This window comes from Mycena indigotica (assembly GCF_014461135.1).
Source record: "Mycena indigotica strain 171206Taipei chromosome Unknown Mind.scaff0010, whole genome shotgun sequence".
NCBI classification, from domain to species: Eukaryota; Fungi; Basidiomycota; class Agaricomycetes; order Agaricales; family Mycenaceae; genus Mycena; species Mycena indigotica.
The window spans coordinates 710,304-727,328 of record NW_023503009.1 but is presented as its reverse complement, the minus strand read 5'-3'; the positions used below and the strand labels follow the sequence as shown (position 1 = coordinate 727,328).

General features: G+C 51.5%; 3 protein-coding genes across 3 annotated transcripts; 1 reads left to right on the top strand and 2 right to left on the bottom strand.

Annotated features, from left to right (window-relative positions):
- Positions 1-281: 281 nt before the first annotated feature.
- Positions 282-2,992, top strand: MIND_01118100 (uncharacterized protein; the record flags this gene model as incomplete). Its single annotated transcript, XM_037367742.1, has 16 exons — positions 282-307; positions 370-455; positions 509-570; positions 617-952; positions 994-1,122; positions 1,182-1,193; positions 1,371-1,376; positions 1,430-1,465; positions 1,526-1,617; positions 1,676-1,751; positions 2,204-2,212; positions 2,264-2,271; positions 2,439-2,463; positions 2,515-2,564; positions 2,615-2,908; positions 2,962-2,992. 16 exons carry the CDS (start codon positions 282-284, stop codon positions 2,990-2,992), a joined length of 1,278 nt encoding a protein of 425 aa, XP_037215574.1.
- Positions 2,993-10,224: 7,232 nt separating this feature from the next.
- MIND_01118000 (uncharacterized protein) lies at positions 10,225-10,705 on the bottom strand (the record flags this gene model as incomplete). The annotated part of the gene is made up of 3 exons (XM_037367741.1): positions 10,225-10,465; positions 10,518-10,617; positions 10,666-10,705. 3 exons carry the CDS (start codon positions 10,703-10,705, stop codon positions 10,225-10,227), a joined length of 381 nt encoding a protein of 126 aa, XP_037215573.1.
- Positions 10,706-11,363: 658 nt separating this feature from the next.
- MIND_01117900 (uncharacterized protein) lies at positions 11,364-11,905 on the bottom strand (the record flags this gene model as incomplete). The annotated part of the gene is made up of 3 exons (XM_037367740.1): positions 11,734-11,905; positions 11,613-11,681; positions 11,364-11,566 (listed from the first exon to the last, which is right to left on the bottom strand). Exons 1-3 carry the CDS (start codon positions 11,837-11,839, stop codon positions 11,364-11,366), a joined length of 378 nt encoding a protein of 125 aa, XP_037215572.1. The 5' UTR covers positions 11,840-11,905.
- Positions 11,906-17,025: the final 5,120 nt, after the last annotated feature.

Here is a 17,025-nt window from a genome sequence, read left to right as displayed (position 1 = left end):
CGCGGAGTCAAGATCGGCGTGGTCACATGTCCTCGGACCGATCGCCGCTTCTCTCTTCTCGACCACGACTACGAGTACGACCATGCGACATACCGTTCTGTCGCGCTGTGGCTATACCGGCGCCGCTGGGCATTCGAGGGAAAGCTTTGCTGCGTTATATATATATATATAAAGGTGACGCGACTCTGGAGTCTGAGGTTACTTAGCGGCCAAGAGGTACTTGCATTGCCTCCTCTCCCCGACTCTCCATCGTCATCTCCTGCCCTACGCGGACTCGGACCATGTGCGCCATTTTACTCGCCGACGGGTAGTCTGGCCTGCTTGCTGTCTTAGCCTTTCCGCTCAGGCGTTGCTGACGCGTTTTCGCAGCCTACTCCTGAAGATGGCTTACCGCAAAGGACAAGAGTCGCGGGATCAGAGGGAAAACGTGTCAAGGGTTACAGGCAGAGAGAGCGGTGTGTTACAGCTCACAACTTCCCGCGTAGACACATCTTACCTTCCAAAACAGGCTTTACTTGTCAACTACAACAGCGCCGTCTTCTTTATTCCCTCTGCTCTTGCCTCTCCAACGTCCGCATCCTTCCGCACCCGCCACCACGCCCGGCCTTTCCATAAGGAATCACGGAGGATGCTGCAAACGACTTCTCCTCTCCTCTCCGACCCCAATCCCATGCTGGTCTTCGAATGCAGCATTCTACTTGTGCGCGTGAGCGAGCGAAGCTCTCGCTTCATCTTCTCCCCATCTTCCTCACATCTTCGTCAAGCTCCAGGTCGACGACTACCTAGCCGTGCCCCACATCTCCCCTTCAACCGCAGCCTAACTAACGTGTCAATTTCTGCCTCCGGCTCTCTCCCTCTCCCTCGCCCCCCGTCCTTGTTGGCAACCCACATCCCTCCCTTTTCCTTTCCCGTCACCTTTTGTCTGGCTTACATTTCGGGAGAAATCGGCCAGGTCACGTGCCTCGCCGAGCCTCCGGCGCCAGCGCCGACTAGACGAGCGCGACTTGTATCGCTCTACCCAGAACCTCGCTCCGCTTCCTTCTTTCGGGCTGGGCTATTGGGGCATTGGGCGGGAAGCCCGTCGTTGTCGATGGGCACATTGGAGAGGCGGGGGCGGAAACGGTGTGTCTTCCCCAAGCTCTGTCCATTGGGAAAGTCTGTGCTCACCCATATCCTTCCAGCATGTTTCGGTCGTAAAAGCTCTGTCCCGCGGGCACGATCGCCACCCGCGTTCCCCTTCTAGACCGCTCCGACATTCCCGTCTTTGACAACGAGAGTTCCAAGACCAGTCATTCGCGGCAAACTGCAAGCGGAGACGCCAATTAGTGAGGATGGCTTGAGAAGCCACTGGGAAGGCGGATATCGGAAAGGTCAACGTGCGTCTACCAGTGCTTTTGATGTTTATTCCCCAGCTTGACTGGCCAAACAGTTCCGTCGCAGAAATCTTCAGCCTGAGAGCATGGATGTGCGCCAACGCTTTGCCGTGGAGCAGTACATTACTCACCAGCTCACTCACTGGCAACAGCCCCTTGAGACGCGCACACGATCTTCGCGCGCCAGACTAGAAGCTTGGAAGTTGGGAGAGTGTGTGCTGTCCTGGACGAGCTACGGATGGAGGTGAGTAAAGCTTACCGCCTTCTGTGTTATTCAGACTCAATCATCTTGGTTTGGGTAGCCTGACGCCCTCTGCGTCTCAACAGCAACATACAACACCTCCCTATCATAATCCATGGCCCCGCCCCGCCACGCTCGTGAAGCTCTGCCTTGCTATTGGCACTACAGTCTGGCTGCGCAGCGATCAAGCTTGCTTCGACGCCTTCGGCCAAGAAAACGGCTCCCACCATCGCGCAAACAATAACACAATATCCAACGGCGCTTGTTTATTTCCCATCTGCTCGTTGCCCGCAAGGCACTTGCGTTCATCTACATACGGCTGCCAACGTCCAAATTGTCCTTGCCCTCTCTACTTTTTCCGCGCGTCGAGGTCTCTTTGCCAACTACTCCTCCCTTTCCGACGCTGCTGTTGTCCCCCCAACCGGCAATGTCTCCATCGAGCACGACCGCGCTTTAGCTCTAGTTGCCATGTCTCGCTGTCGATGTACTGCGGGTGCTTCTCTGGCGGTTCGTGAACGACGTAAAGGGAATATCACTCCAGGAACCCCTCGAATCGTCGCGGAAGAGGTAGCGCTGGACAGCCCCGTAGGGTATCTTGGTGATTGTCTCCCGTGTATTGTTTGTAATATCCTCATATTATATTCACTAGCTGACACGGTCGTTGCATCGGGAACGAATCGTGATCTCGCTCGGCGTGTGATGCGGCGGCGCAGTGCTTGCCACTGACGCGGCCTGAAGGGATCCGGAGTCAACAACCGCCGTCCGCCGATGCTGATTCGGGCGGGGGTTGTTTCCCTTGGCTAATTCAAAGAAAACCGTGCCAGTTCGACGGTAGTCGCTCCCGATACAGTAAGTATTCTCATTCGCTTAAGTTGCTTGCAGCATAAATACCTGCAGCAGCCTACAGCAGCGACATATTCTGAACTCGACTTCAAGTTCCACTCGTCAAGGCTAGTGGCTATTTCCTTTATGAACGGTTAAGGCATTGACACACATATAGAAACACCTCCATGCAATTCACCGCCCTCTTCGCCTGCGCCGCCGGCAGCGCCAACGCGACCAACCTGAAATGGCATGCCGGCGCGGGCTGCACCGGCGCCGTCATCGCCACACAACCCGCGGCCAAAGCGGGCCAGTGCGTGCTCCTCGCTAAGGGCCGCACCGCGCGGAGCATCTCCTTCAACGGCGCAAAGGGGATCGACTTCTTCGAGTCGGGCGGAAAGCACGACAACTGCGCGAACGGCGCGCAGGCGAGCAGCAAGAAGAACTCGGGCTGCGTGACCGCACCGGCTGGGTGCGTGTTTTTGCTGCTGGTGTTGCAAGGTGGACTAATGAGAATAATGTTAGATTCAACTGGGCGAGCGTGCGCCTCCGGTAGAGGAGCTATCTGAGCAGACCTAGATATACGCGCTCTTTTGAAATTTGTTTCATTGCAATGGTCTTTGGCGCAGGCTTTGAAATAGAATGCACTTCATAATGAAGAAGGACAAGAAGTCCATGCTTACTTTCTCAATACGGCCATGTGTGAATGAATACAGTCCGCGCTTGTCATCACTCAAGACGGAGCCTCGAGGCAGGAGTTAAGTGGCAAGTAACGCATGTAGATGGTACAAGAAAGCTTCATTAGCGGCTGAAGCTGGGCGGCGACTGGCGATACGAGCTTGAGCCATCCGAGTCCGTCATGACCAGTTTACTATGCCGCAGCGCCCTTGAAACAGTAGGGAAATTGTCCCCGCCGGCGTCCAGTTGTGTCGTTTGGAAGAGATATCGGAATCCTGCACTAAGCAACGGCCTTTGCAGACATGGTTTATACCGAGGAGGTGGCAAGAGATTGAGGAGACCGAGCGCTTCAACTTGAAAAGAGAGCCTGCGGGGCAGGATGTTAGGGACCATATCGAGAACAAGGGCCAAGTTCCACGCGCCTTGAATACCAGCGTCGTTTGGGACCGCTCCTCCCCAAAAATGCTTTGCTTCCCTAATATTCTCGACCGCGTCAGCTCTAGACGCGAGGCTTTGGGCTACTCCCCCTCGAGTATGTCCCACAGAACACCAGTCCCGTTTTGCCTTCCCCTCTCTGGCCTCAGAAGTTAGGCGCAAGGACGCGGCTGGCTTCGAACACCGTGCGCCTGCGAGGCGTCAGGCGTTTGGAAGCAACGTAGTCGACCGTCGTATGGTGAGAGAAAGAGCACGACGGCAGCATTCACCGCCGTCAGGCAAGCACTGTGGCACTACAAAACAGATCAGCACATAAGAACATGCATTGTTTAGGTCGGGTACCTTTTGTTGAGCACGCGGATAGGCGATGGATAGCCTCCCGAGTGTGTCTGGCGAGCGAAAAGGAAGGTGTCCGCCATCGTCGTGGTGGAGAAGAGATGATCGAGGGCGTTTTCGGCGGAGGCGGGAGGCGGCACGTGACTTTGCCGTTTTGGGAAGGGTGGTGGGGATGGCGCGGGCAGAGGGGGCAAAAGGGGGAGGTGGGAGGTGGAGTGAAGAACGAAGGGGTTGAGAGGCGGAATGGGTGGTTTTGGGTGGTGGAGGGGAGCTTTGGGGTCGGTGGTGGGGATGGGAAAACGGGAGTCGGGAGATGAGGGAGGATGGGCCGCGAAAGCGGGCTTTCGAGGAAGCGTAGTCATTCAAGGGGCCACCGTTGCGCGCGAAGGGGGGTGGTCGTGGCTATAGGACCCTTGGCGGCCCTCATCATTCGTGTCGTCCTTCGAATATATGCCGAGTGGGTTTTGTCTTCCACTCAGCCCAAGCCTTTGCGTTGACGTTGCGCGTTGAGAAGTGAGCGACAATGGAGCGACGGCTAGGCCCGTAAATTTAAAGTGCGAAGGGAGCGATGGCACCGATATGGCGCCACCGTGACATGCTGACGAAAACGGGTATGAGGAATGTATGTGGCGGCAAACGACATAGACGCGGTTTAGCGGCTCTGTGTGCTGCGCTGTCGCATGTGGAAAAGGATAAGAGGCGGCAGGAAGGGCGAGGAGTCGATGTCGTCAAGTGGCTGCTTTCGCAGACGACAAAAGCTGGGGGAACGGGTAGGTGGAGCTGGGAGAAGCGGCGAACGGGCCATGAAGCCCAGCGGGTCGGCGTTGTCGTCGTTGGTGGAAGAAAGACAAGAGGGGTGGGGAGTTTGGGGCCGATGTCTTCAGATGGGTGCCTTCGCTGACGACCGAAGTCAGAATGATAGCCTGAGGCCCTGAGCGGGGCTGGAGTAGGGCGGCAGCGAAGGTGTAGGATGACCTGGCGCCGGGGGGAGATCTGGGAGAATGCTCCGTCAGCGCGTCAGCCGCGGGCGATTCGCCTGGAAATGGTGTGTATGTGGCCAGGCGTCTTGCGAGACATAGCACTCTTGATATTCGTCGCGCTAAAGTTGTTGCGCGGGCTCATCCGGAGAGCGAGAGTACGACGAAAGCGAGGTTGAGTGAGTAATAAGAATACTGAGTGCCAGAAAAAGAGGTGGGACAACGCACCAATCGCCTCAAGCAACTCGCCAATACCATTCTTCCTCCTCCTCCTCCTCCTCCTTTGCCGCCTTCTTCCCGACTCTTGGTTCATCGACATTGAGTCCCAGTCGAGTGAGACCCCCGCAATGGAGACGCGTTCGACGCCAGAAACGGTGCCCATAATGCGAGTAAGCTCGCCATCCTCATCTTCCCTAACAGGAAGGTCGACAGTGAGTTCGCGAATATGTCGCCCTAGGTGGGGCGAAACGGCCACGATTTCAGCCATAGTGGAGATGTTAGCTATGGGAAGCAATGTCGACTTGAATGCCTCTTTCGCAACCGCATTGGACAGGTCGGGTTTGTATTTTCTTTGTTTTAGCCACATAGAGCGGAAAATATGGCGTTGCGCGGCCAGATAGAAGTTCCCGTTGACGAGGGAGCACGAGATGAGAGCGCTCCGCTCGCCCGAGACGTTTTCGAGTATGAGTTCGATGAGTTCCGCAGGTATAATGGGTCGTGACATCCGCGTTTGGAGCAAGATGTGGTTTGCAGTCAACCACCATCATCATCTCCGACTTTCGCCTCTTCTCTACTTACCATGTCCCTCTACGCCCACCCGGAACCGGCTCAGTCATACCGCACCGACTCGTTACACGCTGGACAAGCGCATAACAGCTAGGAATATGCATATGGTTTTTCTTCGTGCGCAAATTGACCAGCCTCTGTGGATATTGACTAACATTTTCACAGAAGTACCACCAGAGTATTAAAGCTCCCACTCTCGTCTTTTTCGCCTTACCACACCCTTCCATCTCCTTCGAACGCCCCGCGGAGTCGCCCGACCATCCTCCTTTACCCGTCTAGTGCCCGCACTGCACACGGTTCAGCCCAGCCGCACGCGTTCGCAATCCGGTGAAGAAAGGCACAACGGCAAACGTTGCTCCGACGGGCGATCCCAGGCTCCAGCCACTATCGGTCCGCTTTCTGCAGGCAAGTAGTTGTGTGTGCTCTGTCGTGACGAGGAGCTGATATGTCTAGTCTGTCGTCTCGATTTCTGATTCGTACAAGGCTTCGATGAAGGAAAAGCAAATAGAGTCTTTCTCGGTGCGTCATCCAGCCAGCCTCGGAGTACAACGAGTGAAGCCTCTTCAGGACTACCACTTCTAATTTGCTGTCATCCGACCAACAACTTGAAGAGCGGAAGAGGAATCTAATGTTACTTCTCAAGACGTGTTTCAAGGAGTTCTCTGGTATGTGGCTCGGAGGGTGTCGACCTCGGAAGATTCTCGCCGTCTGTCTATCTCGACACGGCACGGTCTCCCTCGTAGCCCTGCTCAGATTCCCTCCTGCATATGTGCTGCTCGAACTCCTCGTGTTTTTTCTCCCGCGCTCGGCACCGACTTAACAGCCCATCGAGATACCACTTCAATCCCCACTCCAATCGAAAACCTTCCCCTTTGCCAGGCGTATACGGGGTTTTTCCTTTGCCACAGCAGCCATTGGTCAATAGTTCCCTGCTCTGTTGTCGACACGCTCATTGCATCACGGGCTCTTCACCGCCGCGCTGAGAGCACATCGTGTGTTCTTCTTGGGCAAGTTCTCGCACAAAGTTGCCCAACAAACACTCTCCGCTCCGTTCATTTTCGCTCGTCTTGACAGTGTACTGCCTGGTTAATCGTATGGCGTTGTTGATATTGGACACCCTTAGAGGACATGACGACCCGAATGATAGCACAGGCGGGGTGGGAGTATTTGCCAGTGGTCGGATCGCTCTTCATCTTCCTCGCCGCATAGACTGTCACGCTGGTACTGTACCACATTTTCCCTTTGCTTCGGTAATAGCTCATCTATTTCCTGCGATTAGCTATAGTGTACTTGGCACGGTATTACTTGATTCATGCGTCAATTCACTTGTCTTTATCGGTTTCTGTTCAACTGAGATTCATGCAAGTATGTTGCTGTTGTACAAACATCGTCTGAGTACTCCCCTCGTTCTCATTACTGGCTCGAACGTGCTGGTTGTTGTCTTCGGGCTGGCGCTCAGCTCGAGACCTGGCCTTGCCCTCCTCTTCGGACTCTGAATCCTCCTCCCAGTCGGATTCTTCTTCTGCTGTGTGGGCACGCGCTGGCGGTCCAGGACCAATATCGCCTCTCTCGATGGCGTGCAGTGTCTTGGTAAGATTCGCGAGCACACCTGCCACGGTGGCGAGCCTTGTATTATTAGTGACAGGACAGACCCACGGGATAAGCATAGACTGCATCTAGGGTCTGTCATGTACAGTCGTTGCCCGGGTCACCCGCGGATTTGACCCGTGGGCACTGCCTGGGCACGTATAGTGAGCAGTGGGCCGCCCACGCAAAAGTGCCCACACGGGTGTGGGCTAGAAGCTTGCGACATCGAGGTGCCCACGGGCGGCCCACCCAATGTCTCATCATGTACAATGAACTTTTAAGTAAAATGTACTCAGGCTCGTAAATTGTCTGATCCAACTTTAATTTTGAAGAGGATTCAGATAGAGGATAGAATGAAGTGCCCACAGAAATAAAAAAAAACTTGGTTTGGCCCATGACCACTCCGCCCTCCACACCAACACGCAATTCTGGACAACGGGCCGAGGATGGGATGATGCACCATTCTTCCCCCTGGTTCAGCGGAGAAGATTCTTGAGGCTCGCGAGAGACGTCAGAAGGCTGCTGCGAACAAGAACAAGTCGATTTATTACTAGTAGTTCAAGTACATAGATAATCGTTTTTTGTTACAAAAATATCTCGGTGCCCGTGGACACCCGTCGTGCCCACGGGTGACCCGCAGGCACTGCCCGTTGCCCGCCTTGCCAAGCCCGGACGGGTGTGGGCATGGATTTTTTTGCTAGATTGCCCGTGGGCATGACCCGGGCATGACCTGGGCTGTCCATGACAGACCCTAACTGCATCTCGAGCCTCGAGGACCAGGTAGGCAGCAGTCGCTCACCGAGTCAGTATATTGCCGCAGGCGCAAGTGAGCCCGTTGTCGCCTCTGTAGTCCTGTTTGAGTGAGGGGCTGGGCAGCACGAGGTTACTTACAAGCAGAGTTGTCGACTTCGGGGAGAAGATGTCAAAGTCACGAGATGATTTGCAGCTTTCACCACCCTTCCATGAAGCCTCCTTGCTCCAAACATGGCTCAACTTCAACGCTCAACAGACAACGACCTCGCGGGCCGGCGTAGCACTCGAAGATGCGCTTGCCTGTGTAGTTTCGAGCCCGCCAACGATTCGCAAATTGCCAGGCGAACGACGGATGTTCTGCTGGCTCTGGTCCAGGCCCATAGTCGTTTCTGCTTATGCCACGCGTCGACAGACAACCGACAGCCGTCGACTCCGAGTGGGACGGGTGCACCACTGGCATGATTCGTAGGGATGACGAGGGCTTCCTGGTATGTCAAATTTGTCAAACGAGGCCGCTCCTTCCTCGCTTTAGCTGACGTTTTCTCGTCCCAGACAGATATCTCTGAAGTCGTTCCTCGTTTCGGACGATGAGCCGCTCGCAGAAGCCAGCTATTGGACAACGACCAAAGAGATGGAACAGTGAAGCGTTGTTTGGAAACGAGGCCCCCAGTGCGTGTTCTTGCCTTATATCTATGGCCTTCGCTAATGTTTGTGCAGCAGGCAGTATGAGGCCTACTTTCGTGGCTCCAACGATGAAGGACTAAGAGAATGGAGTCACTGGTATGTGTGTTCAAGTTGTCCCGGGGCCGGTAATGAACACAGTACTTACTTCATGCTAACCCTTTTAGAGGCGTAGGAGGCTAGAAACGGGTCTTCTCAGCAGCTAAACGCGATGTCGCCAACGGCAAGGCCGTTCTCCGAGTCGCGCTCGCAAAGCCCATCTTCGTTGGCTTAATATCCTTCCATCCCCTCATCCACCTCCCCGCGTTGCATCCGAGAAAGACGCCCCAAAGAATCTCATCGTCGCCGAAGCATTTGACCCAACGCCAGCCGCTCATTGTGGTTTCTTCCGACAAGGGTCTTTGCGGTGTATATCTATTCCCCCAACAACCCTCCGAGGCCGGAATACCTACCACACTTTCACGCTTGCTCCCCTCTGAATCGACAAGACTATCTATCGCAAGACTCCCGGCCAGCTAGAACGTTTATCATTCCTGGAGATCACGTGACATCACATCCGAGAAACGACGTTTCGCCTCCATTTCCACACCACATATCGCTCTATACACTGTATCTAGCGGTGCCATACAAGCCTCCGATGACAAACAATTCTTTTGGGACACTCTCATCGACGGGAAGGCCTTCGTCGACACCGTTCTCAGCGACATCTCCACCTGTGCTGGAATCAGGTATACGGCTGTCTTGACGGCGACGCAGCTTCGATAACCTGCCTCCCGTTGTGCCAACGCACATACTCTTGCACTTCCAAATGTCTTTGGCAAGATATTGGTCGCGCGTCATTGCTCTGACCTCGTTTGGGGGCTGGAAATTGTTGTTTGTGGGCCTGAAATGGCATTAGCCAAGTGTCTTGGGAAATGTGGCAGCATGTTTCCAATGTGTCGGCCGGCGAGAAGTCTTTCAACTGGATTCGAGGTCGAAAGGATATGTAACACCAATCTGCTGTGTCGTCTGATGACTATGCCAATGGTATTCTTGGTGAGCGGCTTTTTCTCTCTCTTAGCGTGCTCGGCATTTGCATTAATGACCATCTCTCTCAGTCGTGATCACGATTACCCCGGGTTAACGCCCACAACATTCCCTTAGCATTCACATTTCACCCTCTCTCAGAAGGGTCCATTGTCGTGCGTCTGATACTGTGCTGCTATCTCTTCAAGCTCGCTAACATCGAAAATCATAGTGTCCTCGCTTTCCTGAGGAAGCTCTTCAGCATAAGCTGACCCCCCTTCCTTTTTTCGACAACAGAATACGTTAGTTTTACGGCTCACCCCAAGTGTGTCACTCATATTCTGCAGGATTACAAGTGTACATATATCGCAGAGATCGATGAATACTCTGTAAGACGCAGTCTTTACTTCACAATGAAACAGATTTCGAATGACATGCGAATAAGAGCAGAAAGAAACAGTTTATTCAAGCCTTGCAAATGTTCATCTCCGAGTCAGCATCCTTCAAGTTGCTATCGTTGTTATTTCCCTCGCTGTCGGCCTCTCCCTCGTTAGCGGCTTTTCCCGCTCTCGGTCTCGCTCGGAGGCTGAGGCTCGTTGTCGGCGCCATCTCCCGAATCAGAGCCCACACTCTCAATGTCTGAGTCTTCGACACCGATGAGTCGGATATTTCGTGAGCGGGTCCTAAGAGCTTGCACAATGCCTTCTGCATTAACAATCCAGCCGTTCGCGTGGCAATCAGCTGTGCCCAGTCTGATGCCAGTGACGGTGTCGATGTTGAAGAGATCTTGCCTGGTTAGCGATCAGCGGTGGAGGGGCAAGGCCAAGCGATGTGGGCACATACCTGCGTAGCTCTTGCCAGCGTGGGTCGTTGCGAGGCACGAGTTCGTGGAACAGCCCGATAAAATTGTCCATACCCGTCCGGATCGCTGCCCGATCCAGGCCTGCAATTGTTAGAGAGACGGAGGACAGTGGCAGGGTGTGTTTCTCACTGCTTTGTTGGACTCGCACTCGAACTTGAATGGAAGCCATCTGCCGGAAACTTGCTCAGGTTGGTGAAGAGGGTCGTGTGTGAAAGTGCCTGGGCTATCCCACGAGTCGAGTTAAGAATAGAATATCTAATGTGTGCGTTTCTGTGGCTTGTTCTCCATGAACTGCGCATGTTATTGTAAGACTCAATTCCTCGGATGGTAACCAGCAACGAGCAGACGATTTCGATTGGAGCCTGACGCCAATATTTACTGTCACTCTGATTTGTTTTTCGGTAAAAGAAGTGAATGCATAGTTGTGGTCTACCCGCAGAAAGAGCAATCCTTTGATCAACAGTTTGCTTGGGCATCCTGAGCACCGTTGCCAGTTTACCCGGCCTTATCTACCTCCTTCACTCTCGCCGATGTGCTCTTCTTTATGCCGCTTGTTATTGCCCTTGGCCTCCAGATCGTTCTAGAATGTGTATATTGATACTAAGATGAAAGGAAGGAGCCTGCACATTGTTCGTCAGCGGTTAGAAGGTAAAAGCGAGGCGATACACACCAGAATGCTTAACAATACTCCACGAACACGACTAGGACATCCACCAACAACTCCCCCGCCGTTCGAAAGCAGCATAAACCACTACCAGCGATGTTGTCGACGATTTTCGTGTGCATGATCGTGGTCGATGCCATCTCCGGGTTCCGACAGCCGTTTGCTAAGCCACAGGTGTGTTGTTTGCGCAGAGAGCCGGGTCATTTTGGATGACAGTAAGGGAAGGAGGCCTTCTCGGTCGCGAATAGCTGTGAGTGCTAAAATGGAGGAATGTTATCGCAGAACGTGTTGGAGCGCGAGGTCGAGGGAGAAAAGTTGTTGGAGTATGACAATAGGCTCGTTTTGCGGGAGGTAGAGTTGATTCGCCTGAAAATGGTGTGTATGCGGCCAAGGGTCTTGTGAGACATTGCACTTTTGATATTCGTAGCGCCAAAGTTGCTGCGCGCACTTATTCGGGGAGCGAGAGTACAACGAAAGCGAGCTTGAGTGGTCAATAAGAATGCTGAGCGCCAGACAGAGCGAGCACAACGCACCAATCGCCTCAAGTAATTCGCCAATACCCATTTCTCCCCATCCCCTTCCGTCTTTAGCCCTTCTCTCCATGCGATCTTGCAGCCGCATAATGGTCTTCAACCCCATCGCGGGCGCGGTTTGAGCTGGAGAGATGCCGGCTTGGTCGACAACATGAGAGAGCAGAGGAAAGAACGCCATAGCTGTGATGTCACAGCCATCCTGCTTTGGTTTCGCCAAACGACCCAACATCCCGAACTTATATGCTGCTGGGATAGACTGTTTTCAAACTGCTGTTGCTCCTCAAAACTGGAGGCTTTCGACAGCTACTCTGGCCAACGAAGACATCGAATATCAGAAGTACTTCAAATAGAGGCATAAAGTCTACTTGGGCTGGCTAGGTGCGTGCTTGGTCTGCCAGTGGGATTATACCGAACTGTCGTGTAGCTTATAGAGCTGCCTCAACGTGCTGCTACGACGGGGGAAGCTGCAGCTGACTAGGATAGGCCATCGTGCTGACTGAAGCTTCGGAAGGTCCGTTTACCAACCCTCTCTTTTCCCCGCACTTATGCTTTCAGGATACCGCTGCCCTTTTCGTTTGCGGCGGAAGCCCATCGAAATGCGAATATGCATCTGCAGAAACTCGCGGTCGCTTTCGCTTGAATACCTCCACCGCTGCCCGCAACGAAGCTTACTGCTGACTAGCTACTAGTATAGCCTTGGATACAGCGACAAACCGGAGTGAAGTAACGGGTTGAAGGGCTACACCCCAGGTAAGCCCACGCTCCCCCAACTCTCCCCACCTCTGACTCAATCTAACTATCGCAGACCACATAGGACCTTGTCGAACAGGTTACAGCATAAGCTACGGACACCTGAAAACGAGTATCGCTACGGCCATGCAAGCGGTATGACAAGCTCATCTTGGACAAGGCTATGCTGGACGGATGTGCCATGGAGCTTATGGGGGAGAACAGCGAAGCTAAGAGGATGAAGATGCTGGGCTACTAGTAGGCTAATGCAACTGCGGGACTTCCGAAACTTCGGTGCGTGGTTCTGTTTGTCTCTGGTAGGCGACCACTCAGCAACACTAGTATCTCGCCCTATTTTTCGGAGAACGACATTTCACTACCAACTAGATCTACGCGTTGTACAACGATCGAAAATAGTCCAAATCATAGCAAATCATCAATCGATACGCTTGTCCTGGAGCTCCCTACATTCCCCGGGCCATCTGTTCCTCAAAGGATGTCCGTTTGACATCAAGACTGGGACTTGCAATTTGTCCTGCAGGTGCTTCAAGTCGTCTAGGTCCTTGTCGGAAATCGCCGATGATGCACAGTCAACAACGAATCGCCTCAGCTTCATTGTGTGCCGCACTCCAGCAGACAGCGCGTTGGCGACACGCATGGCGAGGCCGTCCACGAATGGGCTGATCTCAATCGTCAGAGAAGATGCCTTCATTGAAGTTGATGTCCCTTCCATTGGCTGGGGTACCACAAGTGTCAACGACTCGAGATTAGGTAGGAATGTAAGTTGGGCAAAGTCGGCTGCAAGAAGTTTGCTGATTTCCCGGTCGGTGTCCATGTGAAATAGACGGAGAGTCAACTCTTGAATTGAGTTGAGTACTGGGAACTCGGGAGAGAACACGAGGTCTCGAATGTCTCTGTAGCCCCAGGTCGATACAATGAACAGAGATAGGATGCTGGCGTTGGAACGGGCAATACATGGGTGGATATACGAAAAGACCTCTTCGAAGATGAAGTACGATAGATGAAGAGTCTTTAGGGCGGGTAGCGTCAGGTGTGGCAGGACACAAGGACTGTTTTCTCCTAGTAGCAGCAAGGTCGACAAGTATGGCATGGTCACGGTTGACTCGGGTTCCTCGATTATCTCGGTGTAGCCACGCTGCCCACGCAAGCCTGAGAGGGTGGGCAGAGAGTATATGCATGCTGCCATCCATAAGGAGGAAGTGATGATGGCAAAGCTGAGTGGAAACCATAGATAGATGGATGGTGGTGGTGATGTAGGTAATGTGGATGTAGATGTGAGTGTGGGTATAGGTGTAGATGTAGATGTGGGTGTGGGTGTGGGTAGATAAGACCTGCTCACCATATCATAAGAGGAAGGACCTGCCCTCTCTAACCACCAACCCCACCAGAGGCCGGGGAAGTGATGCATCACCACTGACAATCTCCCAAGATGTCATGAAGCTTCGCGGCTGGTGATCGCTGATGCCCAGGGCGAAGCTTCATTGATCAGAGAACTGTCAAGAACTGTCAGTCAACTTAGACTCAAAATATACTGTTTTTTTACTTGGTTTGGGTTCGGTTAGGGTTAGGTTAGATTGGTTAGTGTTTGGGTAGGGTTGGTTAGGGTTTGGTTAGGGTTTGGTTAGGGTTTGGGTGAGGGAAAAGGTACGTTTGATATGCTGTTGGGGGACCTCTGGTAAGCTACCAATAACGAAGCTTCATGACAGCTCTGACAACTGTCAGAGATATGAAGCTTCATTTCCCCGGGTAGGCCTGCCAACCCAATATGCAACTAAACCCCAAACCAAAACAACCTCCTCCTAATATGGTAACAGTCACAGCCACTGTCACATCGAATATATTTATTGTTGTTGATATATTATTTGTTGTTTTTATTATTGTGTTGGATAGCACTGAAGCCAGCATCAAGAGCATCAAACAATATGCCATATATGGCAACAATGTTCCAGACATGGGTCGCTCCATCATGAGAGGGTGACGTTCCATGTGGCACGGTATTGGTGTTTGTGTCTGGGAATAAAAAAATAGGAAAAAATCGGCCAAAAAAGGAAAGAGGAGGGGAAGGAAAAGGAGGATTTTATAGTAGGTTATCTAGACCTATAGAGTCATGCAAAGAGCGCTGTAAATAATTCAAAAAGACATGATTGACAGGCCTGAGACTCTTGATCAGGCCTCAGTGAAAGATGAGATCTGGGTATTGGAGCCCATGAACCATGATTAGATCTTAGAGTAGCAGTACTAGATACTGTACTTTCACTTCCTATCCAGTCCGATACTGTGCAACAATTCCCAGAAGGGCAGTATTTATCAATATTTGCTGCATTTCTTGTTTCATAACCAAATTGACTTCTAATTATGCATTTTTGACCATTCAAGTCCATATGAAGACAGTTGGGAAGACATGGAGTGACTACAAAGGCTGAGCTTGAAGTATTTCTATAGCTGGTATTGCAAAATGCATGTCTCACTTTTGAGTCTGTTTCCATTGTTTGTCTCAACTGACACAACAAATATCATTTATCCTGTAATATACATGAGATTGAACTTCCCTCTTCTGGTTGATGCCATACAAGTTTTTTTAGCAGTAGTATATCTCCAGTACCATAATAATTTGAGCAGTAGTGCAGCAATCATGCACAGTATTGCTATTCTTGCATCAACTTGGCTGTATTACAGTTCAGTTGTTGAAAACAGGTGGATAGTTGACATTCTGAATTTTTTATGCAGTGTAGAGTTAAGTTATTTGACTAATATTCACTGTTGTTTGCATTATCTTTGGTTCATAAGGAAGATGCCCACTGAGCATCCACAAGGAATTAATGAGAAGCAGTTCAGTAATCTCCATGAATTTTTTGTGATTTTTCTCTCCACTTCCCAGAGCATAATAGCTAAGATATCAGGGCAAAGCAAAAATTGATTCACAAGCTGTCAACTGACAAATTCCGCCCCAAAACGGACAGATCTAGGATATCACTCCATCAACTTCTTGCCATCAGTCCCAAAGCGGACTGTCCTTTTTAGGACAGTCCCTTTTAGGACTCACCTTTTATGGACGGCATCAGACACAAACATGACTACCGTGCCTTCCATGTTAGGCAAGACGCGTCCGAGCATAGTCACAGTCTTCGTGGGTTGAGCCAACTCCTATATCATAGGTGGCCTCGGACCGGCAGCGTTGACGTTGACAGCTGACGTTGACGTTGACAGGTGTTCCTCAATCCCCGACTCTGGAACAGAGAGGGTTTAAGCGAATGATCTTGTGAATTTGCCCGCCAAATCCATGAGAGATTTTGATCCCGATTTAACGATGACCTAATGGCGACGGTGTCATCGGCGGCTTGGCGCCGCAGTTTTATCTTAAGTAGGGAGTCGTTGCAGAGTGGATGTCAGGCTGCGTTTCGTCTGAACCCGCATCCTCTCAACCAGCGCCCGCTGCTTATAGCACCCGCTATCTTGTATATATACAGCACCCGCTGTCCCCCAATCCAGCGTCCGCTGCCACAAATATATACCAGTGTCCACTGCTTTGAAGCCAACCCCGTGCCTTGCCACTCCCACTAGCCGTTTTGCTTACCCCGCGCGTCCGCTATATCCTCCGTGCACGTTGTTACCTTCCACATGGATCCTGACATTATATGGCTCAATTTTCCACGAGACCATCACACAGCCGCACTCGGCCGTTGCACTGTACCGGAACTTGTGAAAGTGTTGTCACGCCATATGGTATTGCCTAAAACTATTCCCAAACAGTATCTTGTAAATCAGGTCTATGAGCTATTTCTTCGATTCAAGAAAGGACTTCCTCACACCTACACTTCCGCTGTAGATATTCATCAGTACTTTAACCAAGCTCTAGGTAGTACATGCTTACACAGATTGATGCTGCCGCCTTGTCCACTGGTTGCTGAAGGTACTGATGATTTAGTTTTGTTGCGTAACACCCGGTTCAATCCTAGTCCATCTTATAACCTCAAGTCAATCAAAATGGCTCTCAACTCCTTACATCCCTTTCGACGCTCATATGACTCTGCACCAACTTCCTTCTTGGAACTTTCCTCTTTTTTCCTTGCAACTGTAAGACACCGAATTCGTCATTTAAATTCTCTTGACGAAGATGAGATATTTTCATTTATCTTATGTTTTGACATCAATTATGCTCCACCCTCTGAATTTGATAAGATTCAACTTATAACTGACTTTCTGTACAAGGAATATCCCAAATCCATTATGGATTACTTAATGCTGCCTACCTGGGTTCGATATAATATTAATCAGAGAACAATGAGACTTGAACAACTACAAGAGAAATTTGATGATAATATAAGGCATTGGAATGAAGTTGCCTCACAATGGCCTCAACTTCCAGATATAAAATTAAACTTAGATTGTATAAGAGCATATCATAAAGGGTCTACTTGGTCTTATTCAGATGTATGTGCATGTTGCTCTCGAATTGATAATAAAAGTGTTTTCAGTGTCCAGCCCTTTCATGTTCTTATGCAGGAATCCCCATTAGACCTTATTTCTCTTAACCGTCTGGAG